The 17,202-nt window shown below is 53.0% G+C and overlaps 9 protein-coding genes across 9 annotated transcripts in view; 3 read left to right on the forward strand and 6 right to left on the reverse strand.

Moving 5' to 3' along the window:
* Nucleotides 1–1,684, forward strand: SAICODRAFT_172810 (uncharacterized protein). Its single transcript, XM_019165779.1, has one exon. It carries the CDS (start codon nucleotides 97–99, stop codon nucleotides 1,585–1,587), a length of 1,491 nt encoding a protein of 496 aa, XP_019021525.1. The 5' UTR covers nucleotides 1–96; the 3' UTR covers nucleotides 1,588–1,684.
* Nucleotides 1,685–5,109: 3,425 nt separating this feature from the next.
* Nucleotides 5,110–6,047, reverse strand: SAICODRAFT_31957 (uncharacterized protein). Its single transcript, XM_019168066.1, has 2 exons — nucleotides 5,810–6,047; nucleotides 5,110–5,751 (listed from the first exon to the last, which is right to left on the reverse strand). Exons 1-2 carry the CDS (start codon nucleotides 5,915–5,917, stop codon nucleotides 5,197–5,199), a joined length of 663 nt encoding a protein of 220 aa, XP_019021526.1. The 5' UTR covers nucleotides 5,918–6,047; the 3' UTR covers nucleotides 5,110–5,196.
* Nucleotides 6,048–6,082: 35 nt separating this feature from the next.
* SAICODRAFT_31958 (Ketosamine-3-kinase) lies at nucleotides 6,083–7,150 on the reverse strand. Its single transcript, XM_019168067.1, has one exon. It carries the CDS (start codon nucleotides 7,111–7,113, stop codon nucleotides 6,187–6,189), a length of 927 nt encoding a protein of 308 aa, XP_019021527.1. The 5' UTR covers nucleotides 7,114–7,150; the 3' UTR covers nucleotides 6,083–6,186.
* Nucleotides 7,151–7,355: 205 nt separating this feature from the next.
* SAICODRAFT_37219 (MFS general substrate transporter) lies at nucleotides 7,356–8,578 on the reverse strand (the record flags this gene model as incomplete). Its single annotated transcript, XM_019168549.1, has 2 exons — nucleotides 7,356–8,450; nucleotides 8,507–8,578. 2 exons carry the CDS (start codon nucleotides 8,576–8,578, stop codon nucleotides 7,356–7,358), a joined length of 1,167 nt encoding a protein of 388 aa, XP_019021528.1.
* Nucleotides 8,579–9,608: 1,030 nt separating this feature from the next.
* SAICODRAFT_42685 (arsenical resistance protein-like protein ArsH) lies at nucleotides 9,609–10,307 on the reverse strand (the record flags this gene model as incomplete). Its single annotated transcript, XM_019168709.1, has 1 exon — nucleotides 9,609–10,307. A coding segment is annotated over one exon (699 nt), but the record flags the coding sequence as incomplete, so codon positions are not given.
* A 538-nt stretch (nucleotides 10,308–10,845) lies between these two features.
* Nucleotides 10,846–12,334, forward strand: SAICODRAFT_61835 (WD40 repeat-like protein; the record flags this gene model as incomplete). Its single annotated transcript, XM_019169866.1, has 2 exons — nucleotides 10,846–11,427; nucleotides 11,480–12,334. The coding sequence occupies 2 exons, from the start codon at nucleotides 10,846–10,848 to the stop codon at nucleotides 12,332–12,334; spliced, it is 1,437 nt and encodes a 478-aa protein (XP_019021530.1).
* Nucleotides 12,335–12,439: 105 nt separating this feature from the next.
* Nucleotides 12,440–13,610, reverse strand: SAICODRAFT_73457 (uncharacterized protein). The gene is made up of 4 exons (XM_019170861.1): nucleotides 13,384–13,610; nucleotides 13,128–13,323; nucleotides 12,773–13,105; nucleotides 12,440–12,722 (listed from the first exon to the last, which is right to left on the reverse strand). Exons 1-4 carry the CDS (start codon nucleotides 13,436–13,438, stop codon nucleotides 12,557–12,559), a joined length of 750 nt encoding a protein of 249 aa, XP_019021531.1. The 5' UTR covers nucleotides 13,439–13,610; the 3' UTR covers nucleotides 12,440–12,556.
* Nucleotides 13,611–14,205: 595 nt separating this feature from the next.
* SAICODRAFT_9964 (uncharacterized protein) lies at nucleotides 14,206–15,108 on the reverse strand (the record flags this gene model as incomplete). Its single annotated transcript, XM_019172187.1, has 1 exon — nucleotides 14,206–15,108. The coding sequence occupies one exon, from the start codon at nucleotides 15,106–15,108 to the stop codon at nucleotides 14,206–14,208; it is 903 nt and encodes a 300-aa protein (XP_019021532.1).
* A 1,715-nt stretch (nucleotides 15,109–16,823) lies between these two features.
* SAICODRAFT_61822 (cell differentiation protein rcd1) overlaps nucleotides 16,824–17,202 on the forward strand; it is a gene marked incomplete at both ends in the record, with an annotated part of 1,295 nt that continues 916 nt past the window's right edge. Inside the window, 2 exons of the mRNA XM_019169864.1 lie at nucleotides 16,824–16,956; nucleotides 17,024–17,179. Coding sequence (XP_019021533.1) covers nucleotides 16,824–16,956; nucleotides 17,024–17,179 — 289 coding nt within the window. The remainder of the gene's footprint in view (nucleotides 16,957–17,023; nucleotides 17,180–17,202) is intronic.

The following is a 17,202-nucleotide window of genomic DNA, read 5'->3' on the forward strand; positions in this document are numbered from 1 at the left end:
CGTACACAAAACAAAACAAACAACACCCCCGACACCGACTCCAGCCCCTTCGACAAGCCTGAGGACGGCATACACTCTGTCTAAATGTCACGGTAAATGTCCAGACGGCCGACAAAGTCCTTCTTTGACGCGGATCACGGAAAGAAACCGGCATACTACCCGCGCAAGAACGGATACTACCAGAATCAGAACCACGGCCAGTACGCGAACTATCCTCATTATAACACAGTTCAGCAGCAGCCGGATTTGCAGAAGAGGGTGTTTACGGGTGTTCAGATATCGAAGAATACGATGAACAAGCTCCAGAGCTTCGCCTTCCAGAAACCTGCTGCCCCTGGCGGAGCCGAGAGTGCGGAGGATAAAAGACCGCCATCGTCGAAGAGGAAGGCTGATGAGATGGATACGACGTCTGATAAGCCTATGCAACCACCTCAGACACCGGCACCGACGCGTTTCAACTTGTCACAGCTTGTTAACTCGACGCCGTTGAAGGATCGCCTCCCGGATACGGGTGAGACGCCGGACAATGAAGCAAAGATTGGGTGGAAAATGTCGCCGGTACTGAAGGCTGCGGATCTGAAGGATATTAGTGCTCAGGACCTGCGGGATTTTTTGGGCACGGGCGAAAAGGGGCATGGCTCAGTCACGGAAAGTCCCAACCCCGCCGAAGAACTATGGAACCGCTACGATTCCCAACGACCCGCAAACTCCGTCATTCCCGCCCTCGACCTCTCCTCACCACCAACGCCTGCCCGTGCCATCCCTCGGCCTCTCCGCCGCACCGGTCTTCACCGCTCACGGAGCCTCAATACAGTCACTGGCGAAGATCTAGGCGGAAGTGCACCGAAGCGAAGACGAATTCAAACGTTTGATACACCGGAGGGAAGAGAAGGGCCGTTAGGTAGGGTTGCGGGGTTGGTGGAGAAGGTGAAGCAGAGTCAGTTGAGGAAGAGTATGAGTGAGATGAGTCCGTTGAGGGAGATGTTGAACAACGCGTCGATTAACTCACCTGCTGCTGGGCCGGCACATCCGCTTCAGCAGGAGCATCGGGCGGGGAATGGGGAAGGTGATGAGAGTATGGGCATGGATGAGGATGATGAGTTTGGTGATTTGGAGCTGGGTGAGGAGGAGATGGCTATTCTTGCGAACGTGGAGTTTGCTGCTACGCAGAAGATGGCACAGCAATCTCAGCGTCAAGGTCAAGGTCAAGCACAGACGACTGATGACGCCAGTGACTATATGCCCTCGAGTCCATTGGCGAAGATGAGTCAACGGATGGCGATATCGCCGAAGAAACAGCAGCAGATACAGCAGGCGATTGGCGATAGAACTCGTCCGCCGCCGCCAAATCCGCAAAGTGAGGATTATGGGAGTGATATGGATATGGATTTCGAAGCGGAACTGCAGAAGTACGACACTCCAACTGGACAGGCGGCACCACAAGGAGCAGCTCCCTCAGGCCCTACCGGCGCACCAGCAAACCTTACACAAGATGATGTGGAGGCATTGATGGACGGAGTTGACTTCGATGAATGGGACGAGGGCGTCAGCGAGATCCTCGACCAAAAGGTCCGATCTGCTACTTGATCTCTCCACCGCTAGCGTACAAAAACTGACATGATGCTTAGTAGCTAAAGAAAAGTGTTCGACGCTCAATCATTAGCAGATACCTCGTCAAAGCCATCGAAGAAGGTCCATGTGTCGTCAACGGGTTTACAAGATGCGAGAAGATCTTGACGGTGCAAGAGGATGGACATGGGTCTAATTCTGATAGTCAACACATGCGAACGGTGAGGTTGAGGGAGGACTGGTGGGTTACACCGGTGAGGGAGGGGGATTATGTGCATGTCGTTGGGAGGTTTGATGAGTGCGGGGAGTGTGTGGTTGATAATGCGGATAACCTCATCATTCTGCATCCGGATTATCTCGTTTCGGCGACTGTCGTTGCGGATTCGTTTCAGTGTATGCGGAGAGCGATATTGCAGGATCGTGTCAAGGCTACTGGGGAGACGACGAAGGCTTTGGTGTACGGGAGCGTCATACACGAACTATTCCAGGAAGCCTTGAGCCGGAATGACTTCTCGGAGAAGTTCCTGTTTGAGACGATTGAGGGGCTTATTGTGAGGCATATGGAGCAGTTGTTCTTGATTGATGAGCCGCCGGAGGTGGCGAGGGTGTATTTGCAGGAAAAGTGTCGGTTGATTCAGGGCTGGGCACAGACGTATATGGCGCCGGAACCGAAGACGTATTCGCATGTTACGGATCATCGAGCAAAGGACGACAAGAAGCCGCGGGTGTGCATCAACAAGGTTTTGGATATCGAGGAACATATCTGGAGTCCTAGGTATGGATTGAAAGGTAACATCGACGCTACAGTACAGATTGGGATCGAGCAACATGGTGAGAAGCGGAAGACGTTGACAGTGCCGTTCGAGTTGAAGACGGGGAAGAACTCGAAGGTGACGAGTCACCGCGCGCAGACGATGTTGTATACGCTCATGATGTCTGATCGGTATGATATTGATGTCTTGTCCGGTTTGCTGTGTTATGTCGAGGGTAACGAGATGATCCGTGTTCCTGCTGTACGGAATGAGGTTCGTGGTCTCATTATTGGCCGTAATGAACTTGCGGGGTTCATTAAGGACCGGGAAGCATTGCCTGCGCCGATCAAGAATGAACATGCTTGTAAGAGGTGTTACGCGAATGAATCTTGTTTAGTCTATCTCAAGGCGGATGAGGATTACACTGCTTCGATGAGTGGACTGGGCGAGTGGTTCGACGAGAAGACAGGGCATATCACGCCGAAGCAGGCTGAGTTCTTCAAGCATTGGGATCGATTGCTCACGCAAGAGGAAGGTGACATGTTTCGTTTTCGGAAGGAGTTGTGGAGTATGGTCGGTTCGGAACGTGAGAAGGTCGGTAGGGCTTTTGCTGGGTGTATCATCGTCCCTGGAAGCTTGGAGATCAGCTCGGAGGCTGAGAAGATTAACCGGTATACGTACCGCTTTATCAAGAAGCCCGGGTTGCCGGGATCCACTCAGGCTCAGAATGACTATGTCAACTTTTCATTCTTGAATTCGCAGATTAACGAAGGTGAACCCATCGTTATCTCGGACGAGAAGGGACATTTTGCTTTGGCGAATGGGTATGTTACGGAGTTGAGGCCGAATATGATCACTGTGGCTGTCGATCGAAGATTGCATCACGCCAGGACACGACAGCCGGGATTCCACGAGACTGATAATCAGACATTTGCTGGGATTTTGGAGGTCACGAAATCAGACCCTCAGTTCCGCCCTGCCAGTATATCCCTTGGTGGCGTGAGTCAGGATGAATCCAACACCTACCGTATCGATCGTGATGAGTTCAAGAACGGAATGGCGTTGGTGCGCAACAACTTGGTTCGGCTCATGTCTATCGACGGTGATGAGAAGCGACGCCAGTTGATCGTGGATCTTGCCGAGCCAAGGTTTGAACCAAGATCGACGCAGTATCCACCTCGTCCCAGTCAAAGTACACTCAACGTCGATCAGCTGAGGGCTATTGAAAGGGTCATGATGGCTAACGATTATGCCTTGGTGTTGGGTATGCCTGGCACAGGAAAGACCACCACGATCGCTCATATCATCCGCGCTCTCACAGCTCAAGGCAAGAGCATCCTGCTGACGAGTTACACTCACACGGCTGTTGACAACATCCTGCTTAAGATCAAGGATGATGGGTTGAACATATTGAGGTTAGGCGGCAGCGCCAAGGTGCATCCTGATGTCAAGCAGTTCACGGCGGGTGCAGCTAAGGCCACAACGTTCATGGAGCTTAATCGGTTGTATAACGAGCCGAACATTGTTGCAACGACCTGTTTGTCGATTAACCACTCCCTGTTCGCTAAGAGAACCTTCGATTACTGTATCGTTGACGAAGCATCGCAGATCACTCTACCTGTCTGTGTCGGGCCTTTGCGGTTCGCCAGCAAGTTCATCCTGGTTGGGGATCATCACCAGCTTCCACCACTTGTTCGCAACACTGATGCATTGAAGGGTGGTCTGGATGTGAGTTTGTTTCAGCTTTTGACGGATGCTCATCCTCAAGCTGTGGTGAACTTAGAGCATCAGTACCGCATGAACGAGGATATCATGTTGCTCAGTAACACGCTTGTATACGATGGTAGGCTTAAGTGCGGTACGGAGTCTGTCGCGAAGCGGAGGTTAAAGGTGCCCGACCTGAGTAGGTTGGTTCTGGCTCACGCAAGTGACGCGACCTGTACTGTTTTAAGATGCTGGCTTCGAGACCTATTGGACGACACTTATACGGCAGTCTTCGCCAACACCGACCAGATTCCGGCTGTGGAACAGAAGAAGGGTGACCGTATCACGAACGAGGCTGAAGCGCTACTTATTAAACAAACCATCGACGGTCTCGTCGCCTCTGGTGTGCCGGAAACGAAGATCGGTGTGATCTCTGTCTACCGCAGTCAACTCAAGATCATCTCGAATCATTTACGCGACAGGCCCGAAGTTGAGATCCACACTGCCGACAAGTTCCAAGGCCGCGACAAGGAGTGCGTCATCATCTCTCTGGTTCGTGCCAACGAGGAGCAGAACGTCGGTGACCTGCTCAAGGACAAACGTCGAATCAACGTTGCCTTCACCCGAGCCAAGTCGAAGCTCATCGTCTTTGGCTCGAGGAAGACGCTGCAAAGCACGGACCTGCTTCGGGAGTTCTTTGATATCATGGACCAGAAGAACTGGGTATACAACCTCCCTCCGGAGGCTCACCTCTTGCACTCTGACATCAATGTCAAGCCGCAGAGTTCTCCTACTGCATTGATCACGCCGAAGAAGGAGAACGTGCCGATCAAGAAGGAGGAGAAATCCGGTAATAGGAAGTCGAGTGTGAAGAAAGAGAAGCCAGTCAAGATCAAGAAGGAGGGGGAGAAGAAAGTAAACCGAGCGAAGGGAGAAGTGGTGTTAAAGGATAGGCCACTGCTACAGAATATCGCGAATGAGTATGTGGGGCTATAACGGTTTAGAATGGATTCCATGGCAATAGGGCGGTTTTAGGCGTTCTTTTGACGTATTTATCTGATCAAACTTCATGAATCGAACTATATTCCGAAACCCATGGTGCCTAAATGAGGCAATATCCTGATGAAGATCCCTACATCGCGCCTGGACGTGGATATTCTCCATGATCAGCCTAGAAGAAATCCTCCCCTCCGTCGTCTTCAAGTCCATCGCCGTACTCTTCTCCGTTATCGAAGTAGTTCTCTCCGTAATCATTGTCATCATCATCCCCAAAGTCATCTTCCATATCATCCGCCTCCTCCTCGACTTCATCCTCCCCTTCCCCATCATCATTCGTCGATCTCATCATAGGCGCCAGCGTCTGATCCAAGAACGTCTCCATATCCAACTTCTTCACCTTCTTCCTCGCTCCACCCGCGCCCGTAAACGCCGAGTGCAGCTCCGCCGGGAAATATGTCGGATCTAGAATTTGCGGTTGTGGTAAACTCGTCAACACTTGTCGTTCTGGTCGATTTTGTAGGTGGACTTTGTATCTATCTGAATATCGCTCGATACCGTCTTCGTCTGTGGTCGAGGTGAGGAGGGCTTCTTGTTGCTGTTTCTCGGTGGCTTTGATGGTGATGTAAAATGCGGATTCTTCTTTGATTTGGACGGCGAGATCGGTTGCGAATTTTGCTGCTAATCGTTCGTTTTCTGTTGGGTCTGTCTGTTGTGGGACGTGTGTTTTCTAAGCGCACGTCCGGTTAGCGAGCGATCCGGAGCCAGAAGAGGCAAAAATCACGTACAGGGAATAGTTCCATTGCAGAAACATCTCGTTCCCACATTCCATTCGACCATCCCTGGAAACCACGAGCTCCTCCTCGTCCTCGGCCACGAAAACCGCCTCGTGACATGGTTATATGACTGATTTAGATTGGGAAAAGGCTGGATGCGTTTGCAGAGCGTGGAGGATATTGGCTTTCGAGTTTGGAGCCGTAAATGATTGAATGTGAGGGTTCTGAAGGTGACTATGGTTCGTACGAGCTCATACACGCGACCCAGTAAAAGCTGGAGCTAGTCCCTTGGCGGGTGCCTGGTCGGCCCCAGTATGTCTGATATATTTGGTACTCTGATCTTTTAAAGTTTAAGAAACGTCTTTCTCCTGGCCTTGGACTCCAAGGCTTTACTGGCCGTACTTCTTCACCAGGTCCTCCGCCGCTCGTTTCGCGCTCATCGCGTACCCTCCATCGCCAAACATCACGGCATGGTTGAGCTGGTGGTACATCTCATACAGCTTTATCCGGTCAGCCTTCTCCTCAGGTCGTAAGTCTTCTTCTGTACTCCCTAACTCCTCGCGTACGGCTTTGTAGTTGGCCCAAAAATTGCTGTTCCAACCCGACGCGGGGAACATGCTCATGATTCCTCTCTCGAACTCAGCGTGGGAGTATGAGGCTGAGGAGTCGAAAATGTAGTTTGCGGATGCGTTTCCGGACCATAAGTCTCCATGGACTAAGGCCGGTTTAATTTTGTCGTCCAATGGCACCAATAACCGTGGGATCACCTTCTCCACGAGCGCAGTCTTCAGCGACTCTGACATGGAACTCGAAGGAAGTTGATCCAGTAGTGGCTGAATCCGGTGAACCCTGTAACACTCCGACCACGTATCACACCACGTATTCGACTGCTTCGTCTCACCACAATGCGTCGGAACCTCAAACCCAAACTTCCCGTTCGGCGACGTCGTGCTATGCAGCTTCGCCAACTTCCTCGCGAACTCCGCCGAGCCTGGGCTCCCGTTTGTATCGATAAACGAGGTAACCAAAAACCATTGTGTCTTCGCTTCATCCCAGGCGCCGAACGCGATTGGTTCCGGGCAGAAGTCGGGGACTGCGTTCCAGATTGCGCGGAGGGAAGCGTATTCGCCGCGGACGAGGGATTGATGGCGGTCGACTTTGATAAAGAAGTGGGTTTCCGTGTCGTTGGCAGAGGTGTCAGAGCAGATCAGCTGTAAGATCTGAGAGAAGGAGGAGCCGCCGTGGGAGGATAAGGTGAGCGGTTTGAGGTGCGAGGGGAGGGCGGATGCGAGCGTTTCGGGAATGTCGGAAGGCATTGGAGATCTTTGCGGTACTGATCCGAGCGTCAATTGATGGTAGTGATCCGGATATGTGATTTTTCGAAGTAAGTGCAAGCTGAGATTTCCTGAAGGTGTGAGCGTCGAAATAAAGTTCAGAGTACGAGGGATTGTGCGGGAGCCCTTGCAGTCTGCAGAATGACGTGAACTGACCGTGGGAGAAAATGATGAGGAAGCAAAATGTGAACCCGACATGCAAAAGAAACCGATTCTATTGAAGCTCAGTCTGTCCTCCACTTCCCCCACCTTGCCGGCACATTGATCCAACAGATCTCCATCGCACCCAACAACGCCAGCACAACAGCAACAACGCTACCAACTCCCTTCTTCCCGGCAATAGCACCCGCAATGAACGGAAACGCCGCTCCTCCCGCACCACCAATAGCCGCACAAAACCCTACCGCAGCAATATGCGACCTCCTCGGAATAATCTTCGTCGCAAGCGAAATGGCAACCGGAAACAGTGGTCCCAAGAAGAATCCAACAAGAGACACGAAGACAGCGGAAGAGATTTTGGAAGGGATGAGCCAGAAGAGGAGGTGGAGGGCGATCGCGAAGGCGATGTAGGCTGTCGCTGCGAGCTTCTCGCCGATGATGGAGGTCGGGTAGCCGAGTGCAAAACGGCCGGCGGTTAGGCCTAGCCAGAAGCCGGTTGCTACCCAGGATGAGGAGGATGCCGAGGCGTGGCGTTGTTCGAGCATGTAGGAGACGATCCAGCCGCCCAACGAGACCTCGGCGCCGACGTAGAGGAGGAGGTAAGTCGCGAGGATGGGCACGACCGGGTAGCGAAGGGTTTGTAGAAGACCGGCAGTGTGCTCCATCGAGGCTATTTGCGTATCCTGAGTTGGCGTCCGTGCCTTCCGTTCATCCCAAAACGCAACAACAAACAGCATATTCAACAACACCGTCAACCCCAACATCACAAAAAAATAATCATACCACACCAACCTTAAACTCACCCTTGTCGCAACAATCGGCCCAATCGCTGCACCGCCACCATAACACCCATGCAGCATCCCCAACAAACTCATCGATCCCTTCATTTGTCCGATGAATGCGTTATACATCGCATCCTGCACCCCACAGGAGAACCCGATCAACACGTACGCTGCGATGAGGAGTGGAAGAGGTGGACCCCAGCACATGAGGGCGTAAGCGAGGTGCATGAGGAGGAGGGTTGGGGTTACGGTGCGGAAGGTTGTGTGGAGGCGTTTGTGCATGAGGGGGGAGAAGAGGCCGGCGAGAACGAAGCCGATGAATTGCGTTAGGAAGATGAAGCTGACGGGGGTGGGGCCAACTTCGTAGTGCTTCTGGATCTGTTTAAAATTGTCAGCAAGACCGGTATGGGAACTGAAGAGTGTGAGATACGTACGAAGGGGATTAGGGCTCCCATCGCACCATCATTCATCCCAAACACCAAGAATGCAAAGAAGCAAACTCCCATCTTGAACCACCTCCACTTGATCACCACCTCTTCCTCGCCTGCCTCAACCACAGCTCCATTCAAAGCCACAATACCGCCCTCCTCCTCGTGTACGCTCGGAGTCCTTGTGTGCGACTCAGTCTGCGGAGCGGAACTGACGGTCTCGGTGATATGACGTTTGTTGATGTGGCCCTGCTTGTAGTCGTTGGAGGGACGGTACGCAGACTCGATCTTTGCTAGCTCAATCGGGGATTGGGAGGTATCCATCTTGTAGGCCTTTGAGTGTGGCCGTCACGATCATGCTCACTTTTCCCATTGCTGGAGGGATGCTCGGCCGTATTATAGAGAAGCTTGAGGGGATGAGTCAATTGCTTGATATGAATTCGTCATGAGCACGTCGCAACCATGCTGAAAGAATCCATACCGGCTGAAATTCGGCGTAATAGTTTCGCGGGTAAAGGCTTATCGGCAAGCAGAAGCGCAGCCGAAACGCGTGGGGAACCGCTGAAACGAGTGGTTTGAAGATGCATTGGAGGAGTACATATCTATATATAGGAACGGCATCGACGATTGATTGGATCTGGGTTTACTCACTTATCCAAGGTTAAGGTTACCGAGGGTGGATCCGAGAATTGCGCCGCGCCGGCGCGGAGTCTCGGCATGAGCGTGGGAGCCCCGTGCCCGCCATCGCCGCTGATACATTACAGTATACAGAGTAAGTGCAAAATAGTGTGGAAGGGCCATAGGGGGTGAGATTGAGTCTGGCATTTCCGCAGCAGAATAGTTTAATATGAATCTCTATTTAATCTAAATCTCATGGACCAAGTCTCTCATTTGGGGTGGACGCTGATCACACGGTCCTGTCGGGCGGTTTCTCGAGCGAGTGTACATCATTTTTGTCTATGGTGTCTATTATAGATATAGTTTACGCCTTGGTCACCTGCGCATTCGACTCAACCTTCTCAACCTCCTTCTCCCCCGCCGTCCTAACACTACTCTCCTCCCCCTTCCTCCTCTCCTTCTCCTCCTGACTCAACAACCGTCCCTCCTTCTTCTTCTCCTCCCTCTCACTATACCGATCAACAAGCATCTCCCCCTTCCCCCTCAACAACGCTCCAAACCGATACAATTCCTCACAAACATCGACGACGCGATCACGGAGCGACGAGGGCTTGAGACGGTCGGAGGGGGTGAACTCGGTCCAGGCTTTGGGTATAGATGATTGGTTTGGGATTGTGACCATGCGCATCCAGCGGCCGAGGATGCGGAGGGCGTTGACGGTGTTGAAGGATTGGGAGCCGCCGTTGACTTGGGCGATGGCGAGGGTTCTGCCCTGTGTTGGCCTCACACTTCCCAAACTTAAGGGGAGCCAGTCGATTTGGTTTTTGAAGACAGCGGTGAGGATACCGTGTTGTTCCGGACAAACCCACACTTGACTTTCACTCCATACACTCAACTCCCTCAACTCCTGTACCTTCGCGTGCTTTTCTGTCTCCGGGTTATCATCCTTTATAGGGAGGCCCGCGGGGTTGAAGACACGGACTTCTGCGCCGAGGTGGGTGAGGATTCGGGCGAATTCGTAGGCGGTTAGGCGGGAGTAGGAGCGGGTTCGGAGGGAGCCGTAGAGGACGAGGACTTTCAAAGGTTTGTCGCCGAGGAGTTCCTGTCCGAGTTCTTTTGCTTGGGTGAGGTCAAGGTCGGAGACCCAGTCGGGTTCGGTGGATTCTGTGAGTTTGAGGTAAGGTTTGTAGTCTACCTCTGGCAGCCGAACGCCGTTCGTGGCAGGGGTCGGGGTGGTCGTGGTGATGGTCGACATGGTTCTGGTAGGAAGGCGGGTAAGTCTGGAGGTGGCGACGAGAGCTGGCCTGGGTGTTATAAGAAGCGTAGCAGGTCTGATTAGTCGTGTGAGTTGAAGAACACGAGCAACGACCATTCCCTTCGAGGACTTGAGAATTAATTCAGCAACCGGAGTCTGCGCGGGAAGTTACAGCTGCCTTTATTACAAGCACTCGGCAAACCCGTAGACTGCCCAATTCGGGATGCTTTCCTGCCACGAAAAAGGCAGAGACTACCCAAATTCATGATACACTTCCAAATGAAAAAAGGGATGGTTTCTCCCTTTTTGCCAAAAATTGATCTTCAGAATCCAAGGCTGGCATGCAAGGTTATGCTTCCTCGATGCACAGCCGCAGCAGCCGACGATGCACGTGAACGCGATGCCTCCAACTCACCTCCAACAATCGCAATTCCATTCAAACACAATGGCCGATACCCAATCCCAACCACCAATGCCATCACCAGAGTCTCACGCCAAACTCCTTCTCCGCCGCTCCGCAAAACGCACCCGTGCCCTCTTCGCCGAATCAGACTCCTCCTCAGCACCAACCCAGGCACTACCCTCTATTACGGAGGATCCGGCAATAAAAGCACGGATCACATCGAAGTTGAGGGCAGAGTATGAGCATGTACGGGAGTTACCGGCACATATCGCCGCGAAGCAGCCTGGGGCGAAGAAGAAGGTTGTAAAGAAAGCCAAGAGTGCAACGGTGGAGGATGGCGATGATGAGGGTACGATGAAGATGATCGAGGGAATCCCAACAAGAGAAGATGGAGATCAAACTCAGGCTCTCACCATCCGTGCGCCTGGTGCTTCTGGTGCTGGAGCAGCAGGAGTGGGGGGAAGAAGAATACCGGCTGGCGCACAGCACGGGTTGATTAGACGGTCGCACGTACAACCGATCAAACCAGAATGGCATGCGCCGTGGAAGTTGATGAAGGTGATTAGTGGGCATTTGGGGTGGGTCCGGTGTGTCGCTGTCGAGCCTGGAAACCAGTGGTTCGCGACTGGAGCTGGTGATCGGACGATCAAGGTTGGTCCACGCCTCCTATCCCCCATTCAACAAATTACTAACAAACCTGTAGATTTGGGACCTCGCATCAGGCAACCTAAAGGTGACGTTGACCGGCCACATCTCCACCGTCCGCGGCCTCGCCGTCTCCCCCCGCCACCCCTACCTCTTCTCCTGCGCCGAAGACAAACAGATCAAATGCTGGGACCTAGAACAAAACAAAGTAATCCGGCATTACCACGGCCACCTTTCCGGAATATATTCCCTCGCTCTCCACCCCACCCTCGACGTCCTCGTCACCGCGGGAAGAGATAGTGTGGCGAGGGTGTGGGATATGCGGACCAGGCAGAATGTGATGACGTTGGGGGGACATACGGGGACGATTAGTGATGTGAAGTGTCAGGAAAGTGACCCGCAGGTGTTGACGGGGAGTATGGATAGCACGGTCAGGCTTTGGGATTTGGTTGCAGGTAAGGCGATGAACGTTTTAACGCACCACAAAAAGAGCGTACGCGCTCTCGCTGTACACCCGACGGAATGGACCTTCGCCTCCGGAAGCGGCGATAACATCAAACAATGGAAATGCCCCGAAGGCGCATTCATGCAGAACTTCGAGGGTCATAACGCAATCATAAACACCTTGTCAGTCAACACCGACAACGTTCTCTTCTCGGGCGCGGATAACGGGTCGATGAGTTTCTGGGATTGGAAGAGTGGGCATAGGTTCCAGACGATGCAGACCGTCGTGCAGCCGGGGAGTTTGGAGAGTGAGGCGGGGGTGTTTGCGAGTACGTTCGATAGGAGTGGGTTGAGGTTGGTTACGTGTGAGGCGGATAAGAGTATTAAGATATGGGGGGAGGATAGGAATGCGACGCCGGATACTCATCCTTTGGAGTGGAAGCCGACGCTGGCGAGGAGGAAGTTTTAGAGAGCAAACTGGGGTTTGGATGAGGGTGATGAGAAAGGGGAGAAGAAGGTGGAGATTATGAAGGGGGTATCCCAAGATCGCACAATATAAAAAAAAATATACCAAACCATCTCCTTCCAAATGATCACCAATCAAATTAAACCAAATAAAACCGGGCTTTAACCGATGTGTCGAGCGCCCCAGCACCGAAAATGCGAATTACTTCCAACCGGTATCGTCAATTTACATGACGAGAGCACCACCAGCAATGACAGCAACACCCATCCCCAACAACGCAGCCCCAGACATCTTCACATTCGAGACACCGGCACCAGTAGACGCCACAGCACTTCCCGAAGCAGAAGCAGCAGCGGCGGATCCAGATCCAGAGGCAGAAGCGGCAGCACGACTACACCATGATGTTAGCGTGAGAAATACGAACGATAATGGGACTCGCACGAGATGGACGAAGCTGCACTCCTCATACTCGAGGTAGCAGAACCGGAAGCAGAAGAAGCGACGGCAGCGGCTGCACTTGAGGAGGAAGAGGCATCGACTGACCTAGCAGATGAGGCACTCGCGCTCCCGGAGGCAGCAGCACTGGTAGACGAAGCGGAGGCAGAAGTGGAAGAAGCACTCGCAGTGGCACTGGTGCTTGACGCAGCCGCCGAAGAACTCTCCGCAGCCGCCGCCTCAACGATATCAAACTGTCCACTCTGGGCATAGATCTGTTCCGGCTTCCCCAGTGCCACGAAGTTGACCTGCACGGTCTCCCCAGTATGCAAGTTCCCACTAACGGTGTAACTTCCATCACTCGTGCTCACGTCGGAAGCGAGAAGGGAGGAGTAGGAGGGGGAGGAGGGAGGAGTAGGAGGGGGAGGAGGTCATGTCGACGAGGTAGATGTCGAAGGTTGAGGGGTCGGTGGAGACGGATGTCCAGGTGATTGCGGTGGAGGAGTTAGCGGCAGAGGACCAGACTGTGTATTGGTTGGGGGAGGTGACCATGATGGCTGTAAGTTGACTATGTCAGCCTTTGCAATTACCTGTAGGTCGTGACAAATACGACTCACCTTGAGCCGTCAAGGCAGAGACCAGAGCAGCGAGCGTGTAGAGAGTAGTCTTCATGCTTGTCTATATTGTGTTGTAACGAGTGTAGCGTCTGTAGAAGTGGGTATCTTCAGAGAACGACGTTGTTCGACTTGATCCTTCCTCCACAACCAGCTGGGCCCACAAGCAATATATACCCGTCTCCGCACATAAGCGGTAAGCTGATACCAAGAATAGCCCACTAGGAAGCTTCTACAGCTTCGTAGAGTATTTCTAACAGCCATTGACGGTGGTGGTTCGACATAAAGCGTTGTGGGTGTAGTGAAACGCGTAAAGGGGGTCGTGCGACGCGATGTTCAGCGCAGGAAAGTGAAGCCGTCTTGAATGGGAGATTGTGTGTAATATGGACAAATGGGGAAGCTTGGTATCGGATCATGCCTGTATAAATAGCAATTAGAAGGCGGGAGGAGTAGGGTAGATGTGAAGGCGGAGCAGCTTTCAACTCATGAAAAGACGAGCAAATGTTAATGGCATGCAGTTGCAGACGACGAAGGAGTGGAAGACATATTGGACAAGACATAAGGAGCAAAACAAGACTCTGATTCAAAACGGCAAACAACCTCAAGTATGCTCTGAACGAACTCACTCCCTTCAAATAAAGCAAAAAGCAACAAAAAGGCACAATTTTTATAGATACGATCCCCCTTCCATTCCCCTCAGGAACACTCCGTGTATCCCATCCTCTTCACAAACATGTCATAGTAGCAACACACATCCAATGACTTTTCTTCTAAGCCACTTGCAAATACAGGTTCGTTATGCTTCACCCATAAAGGCAAGACAGCTTACTCATTCCATCCAAGGCCAATAGCCCTGGCTCTCCACATCTCAACCTCAGCCCTCAAATCCCGGATCGTACCCTCGAGTCCCTCAATCTTCTCCAACTTCCTCTGTCTAGACCTCCGTGCCGCCTCCGTGTTCTTCGCGCGCTTGGCCTCGATCGGGTCCAGGCTGTCCACCGGCAAGGGAGGAAGCTCGGCCGTGCGGCGGCGCTTGTAGGATGGGAGGTCGAACTTGGAGTCTTCGAGGTCCATGGAGGGGGAAGGGGAGGATGGGATGGAAGAGGTGGAGGTGGAGGTTGAGTCGCGCTTCAAGGAAGGGCGGGAGGCGGGGGTGAAGGAGGGCTTGGTTGTCATGAGGGGGGAGATGACTTCCGGCTTCACGAAGACTTCTTCCTGGGGTTGCTCACCCACGACCATAGGTGGTGGCAGCGCGGGTGCCGCCATGGCGGGAGGAGGGGGGGCAGTCACAAGCGCTTGCGGCGGCATGCAGAACGCTTCTGCGGCAGCAGGTGCGGACTTGACAACCTCCTCCTCAGGGAAAAGGGAACCTTCCCATCCCCACGCACCATCGTTCTCAAGATCGAAGAGCGGCATGGCGCCCGCGGCGGGGGTAGCCAACAACGCCAATTCATCCTCAATAGGAGACTCGAAGGAGGAGTGGTAGGAGAGTGCAGGCGTAAAGTCCGGGAAAGCCGGTTGAGCCGGGGTGGAGAAGTCGTGGTAGGAGGTATCGATGAAGGGAGAGGCAAAAGATGGGACTGTATGCGTGTAAGACGGGTGCCCAGTAGGTCCGTAAGACGGCAATGCAGTACCTTGCGGAGTGTGTGCAGACATGTTCTTCAACTGGAAATCCAGCGCGAACTCCTTCGGAGACGCGGTAGACTGGATATCACGCAACGAAACCATATTGATTTTCGGTGTTGTTGATACAGGTGTATTCAAAATAGACGCGGTAGACGATAAACGACGATCGATTGACGATGGTTGAGTAGTAGTAGTGGTAGTGGTAGTAAAGGCTCTAACGACGGGGTCGACGAGGCGTTGGCGATATGCGGGTGGTTTGTTTGGTTGTAGCAGATCGGGTCGAGGGTTGTTGGAACGACATGGTTGAGTAGAGTTGGGGTTCTGATCCGTAGGACAGATAGACGTTTTGTTTGTTATCGGTATTGTAATTTGTATCGGATTTGCTCGTGCAACAGATTTAGAAGGCCATCTCGACTGTATGTAATCGAAAAAATGACTTCTGGTGTTTTGTGCGTTTGGGGTTGTTGGACGGCAGAAAGGGGGGACCGGAGCGTTTAAGTAGGTGGTGGTGCCTGCCAGCGCGGAAATTTTGGGGGGCCTGGGTCGATTGCTGTGTACCGGTAAGGGCTGGACGCGCGAATCAGCGTGAAAGCTGCGATGAGATTGATCCGTGTGGCTCGGGACAGCTGTTAAAGGACGGGCGGATCAGACCAGGTTGCGTTTCGATTTATAGAGAAATTACTCCTCGGGACACGGCCTCTCTATTATCGGCCTTGATCGCAGGAGTCTGCCCGGCTGGTGACAACCAGCACTTCTAGAGAAGCCCCTGTTTCTACCGAGGCAGACAACGTAGCTTGAAGGCGATGTAGCGCTCTGTAACAATCTGATTACAAACAACCAGACCTCTGGACTTCCCAGCTGCTGCAGTGGGATCAGCGGTCGATTAGAGACTGGAGGGTTGTTTCCTTGGTCTGCTGCCTCGGAAGCGTTGCAAGCCCGGCGCCGGCTTTCGTGGATGAGACAAACCCGCGCGCCTCCTCTCATGCCAAGGGAAAGTACAGCCGGTATCTCTCCTCCTCAACAGTTGCAACTTAAGGGACGGTGATTAAAATAGCTACAGCTGTGTAAGCGAACACGATAGCGACGTGTCCTCATGAATTGCAAACGTTGCTCGTCTGCTTCCGTCGCACTCCTTACGTATATCATCATGAAACGACCCAGCATGATAAATGAACGGGGCCGACCTCGGTTACGAGTCTCCGCATCTTACATAATCCACACAATTGCAATTGACGTGTTTTGTATCGTTGTGTACACGTGTGGGTAAAGCCCTTGCATTGCGATGGCCATTGCTCGGGGACGGTGCTGCAACGGGGTCCCGGAGCCGACCTCGAATGGTTTGTCCCCGAGCACAGGACGCCGCTTCCTCGAAGACAAACGTAACCAAGCGCGTAACAATGCTCAAACAATTGACCACTCAAACTCGCGTGCTCTCTCCCCTTCGTAACGTCCCTCTCTTCTCACGTCGGGCTCCTCAGTTTATCCGTTCCCACGGGATATGCACCACCATGCAAAACCTGCGCAGTCGCGCTCCCAGCCAGAACTCCCCGATAACGACTCGCAGACACAATTGCTCCCCGCCTCTCAACCCTCCTTCACCAGCGCATACACCCCCTACAACCACACACACAATGCAGTCGTCCTTCCCCACTAACCACTCTCCCTTCGCTCCCCTCCCCCAACCCGGTGCCTCAGACCCTTGGTCGTCAGCCTTGAACATCCCCTCCCAACCCTCTCAACGCGCAACAGAGCCTACAGGCCCTCCGCCTCCGCCGAGTGACGACAACCAGAAAATCTATGCCTGGATCGTGGATTTGATGGTTGCGGGACGGACTCAGACCGCGGCGGCGTCTGCGGATGGGGCTACGGCACGAGAACAGGCGTTGTTGGAGTTGAGTAAGAAGAGGGAGCAGTATGAGGATTTGGCACTGATTTTGTGGCATTCGTTTGGTATGCTACTCTATTCATTCTCTCATATGTTGTTGTGTAGGCAGTGACTGACTGGAGGGCGTTACAGGTGTTATGACGAGTTTGTTGCAGGAGATCGTGAGCGTGTATCCGCTTCTCAGCCCACCAGCATTGACGGCACACGCGAGTAACAGAGTATGCAATGCCTTGGCATTACTCCAATGTGTCGCCTCCCACAACGAGACCCGAGGTCTCTTCCTAAACGGTAACAAACATCTCCCCCCCCCC

The sequence above is a fragment of the Saitoella complicata genome (assembly GCF_001661265.1).
Source record: "Saitoella complicata NRRL Y-17804 unplaced genomic scaffold SAICOscaffold_26, whole genome shotgun sequence".
Lineage (NCBI taxonomy): Eukaryota > Fungi > Ascomycota > Saitoellomycetes > Saitoellales > Saitoellaceae > Saitoella > Saitoella complicata.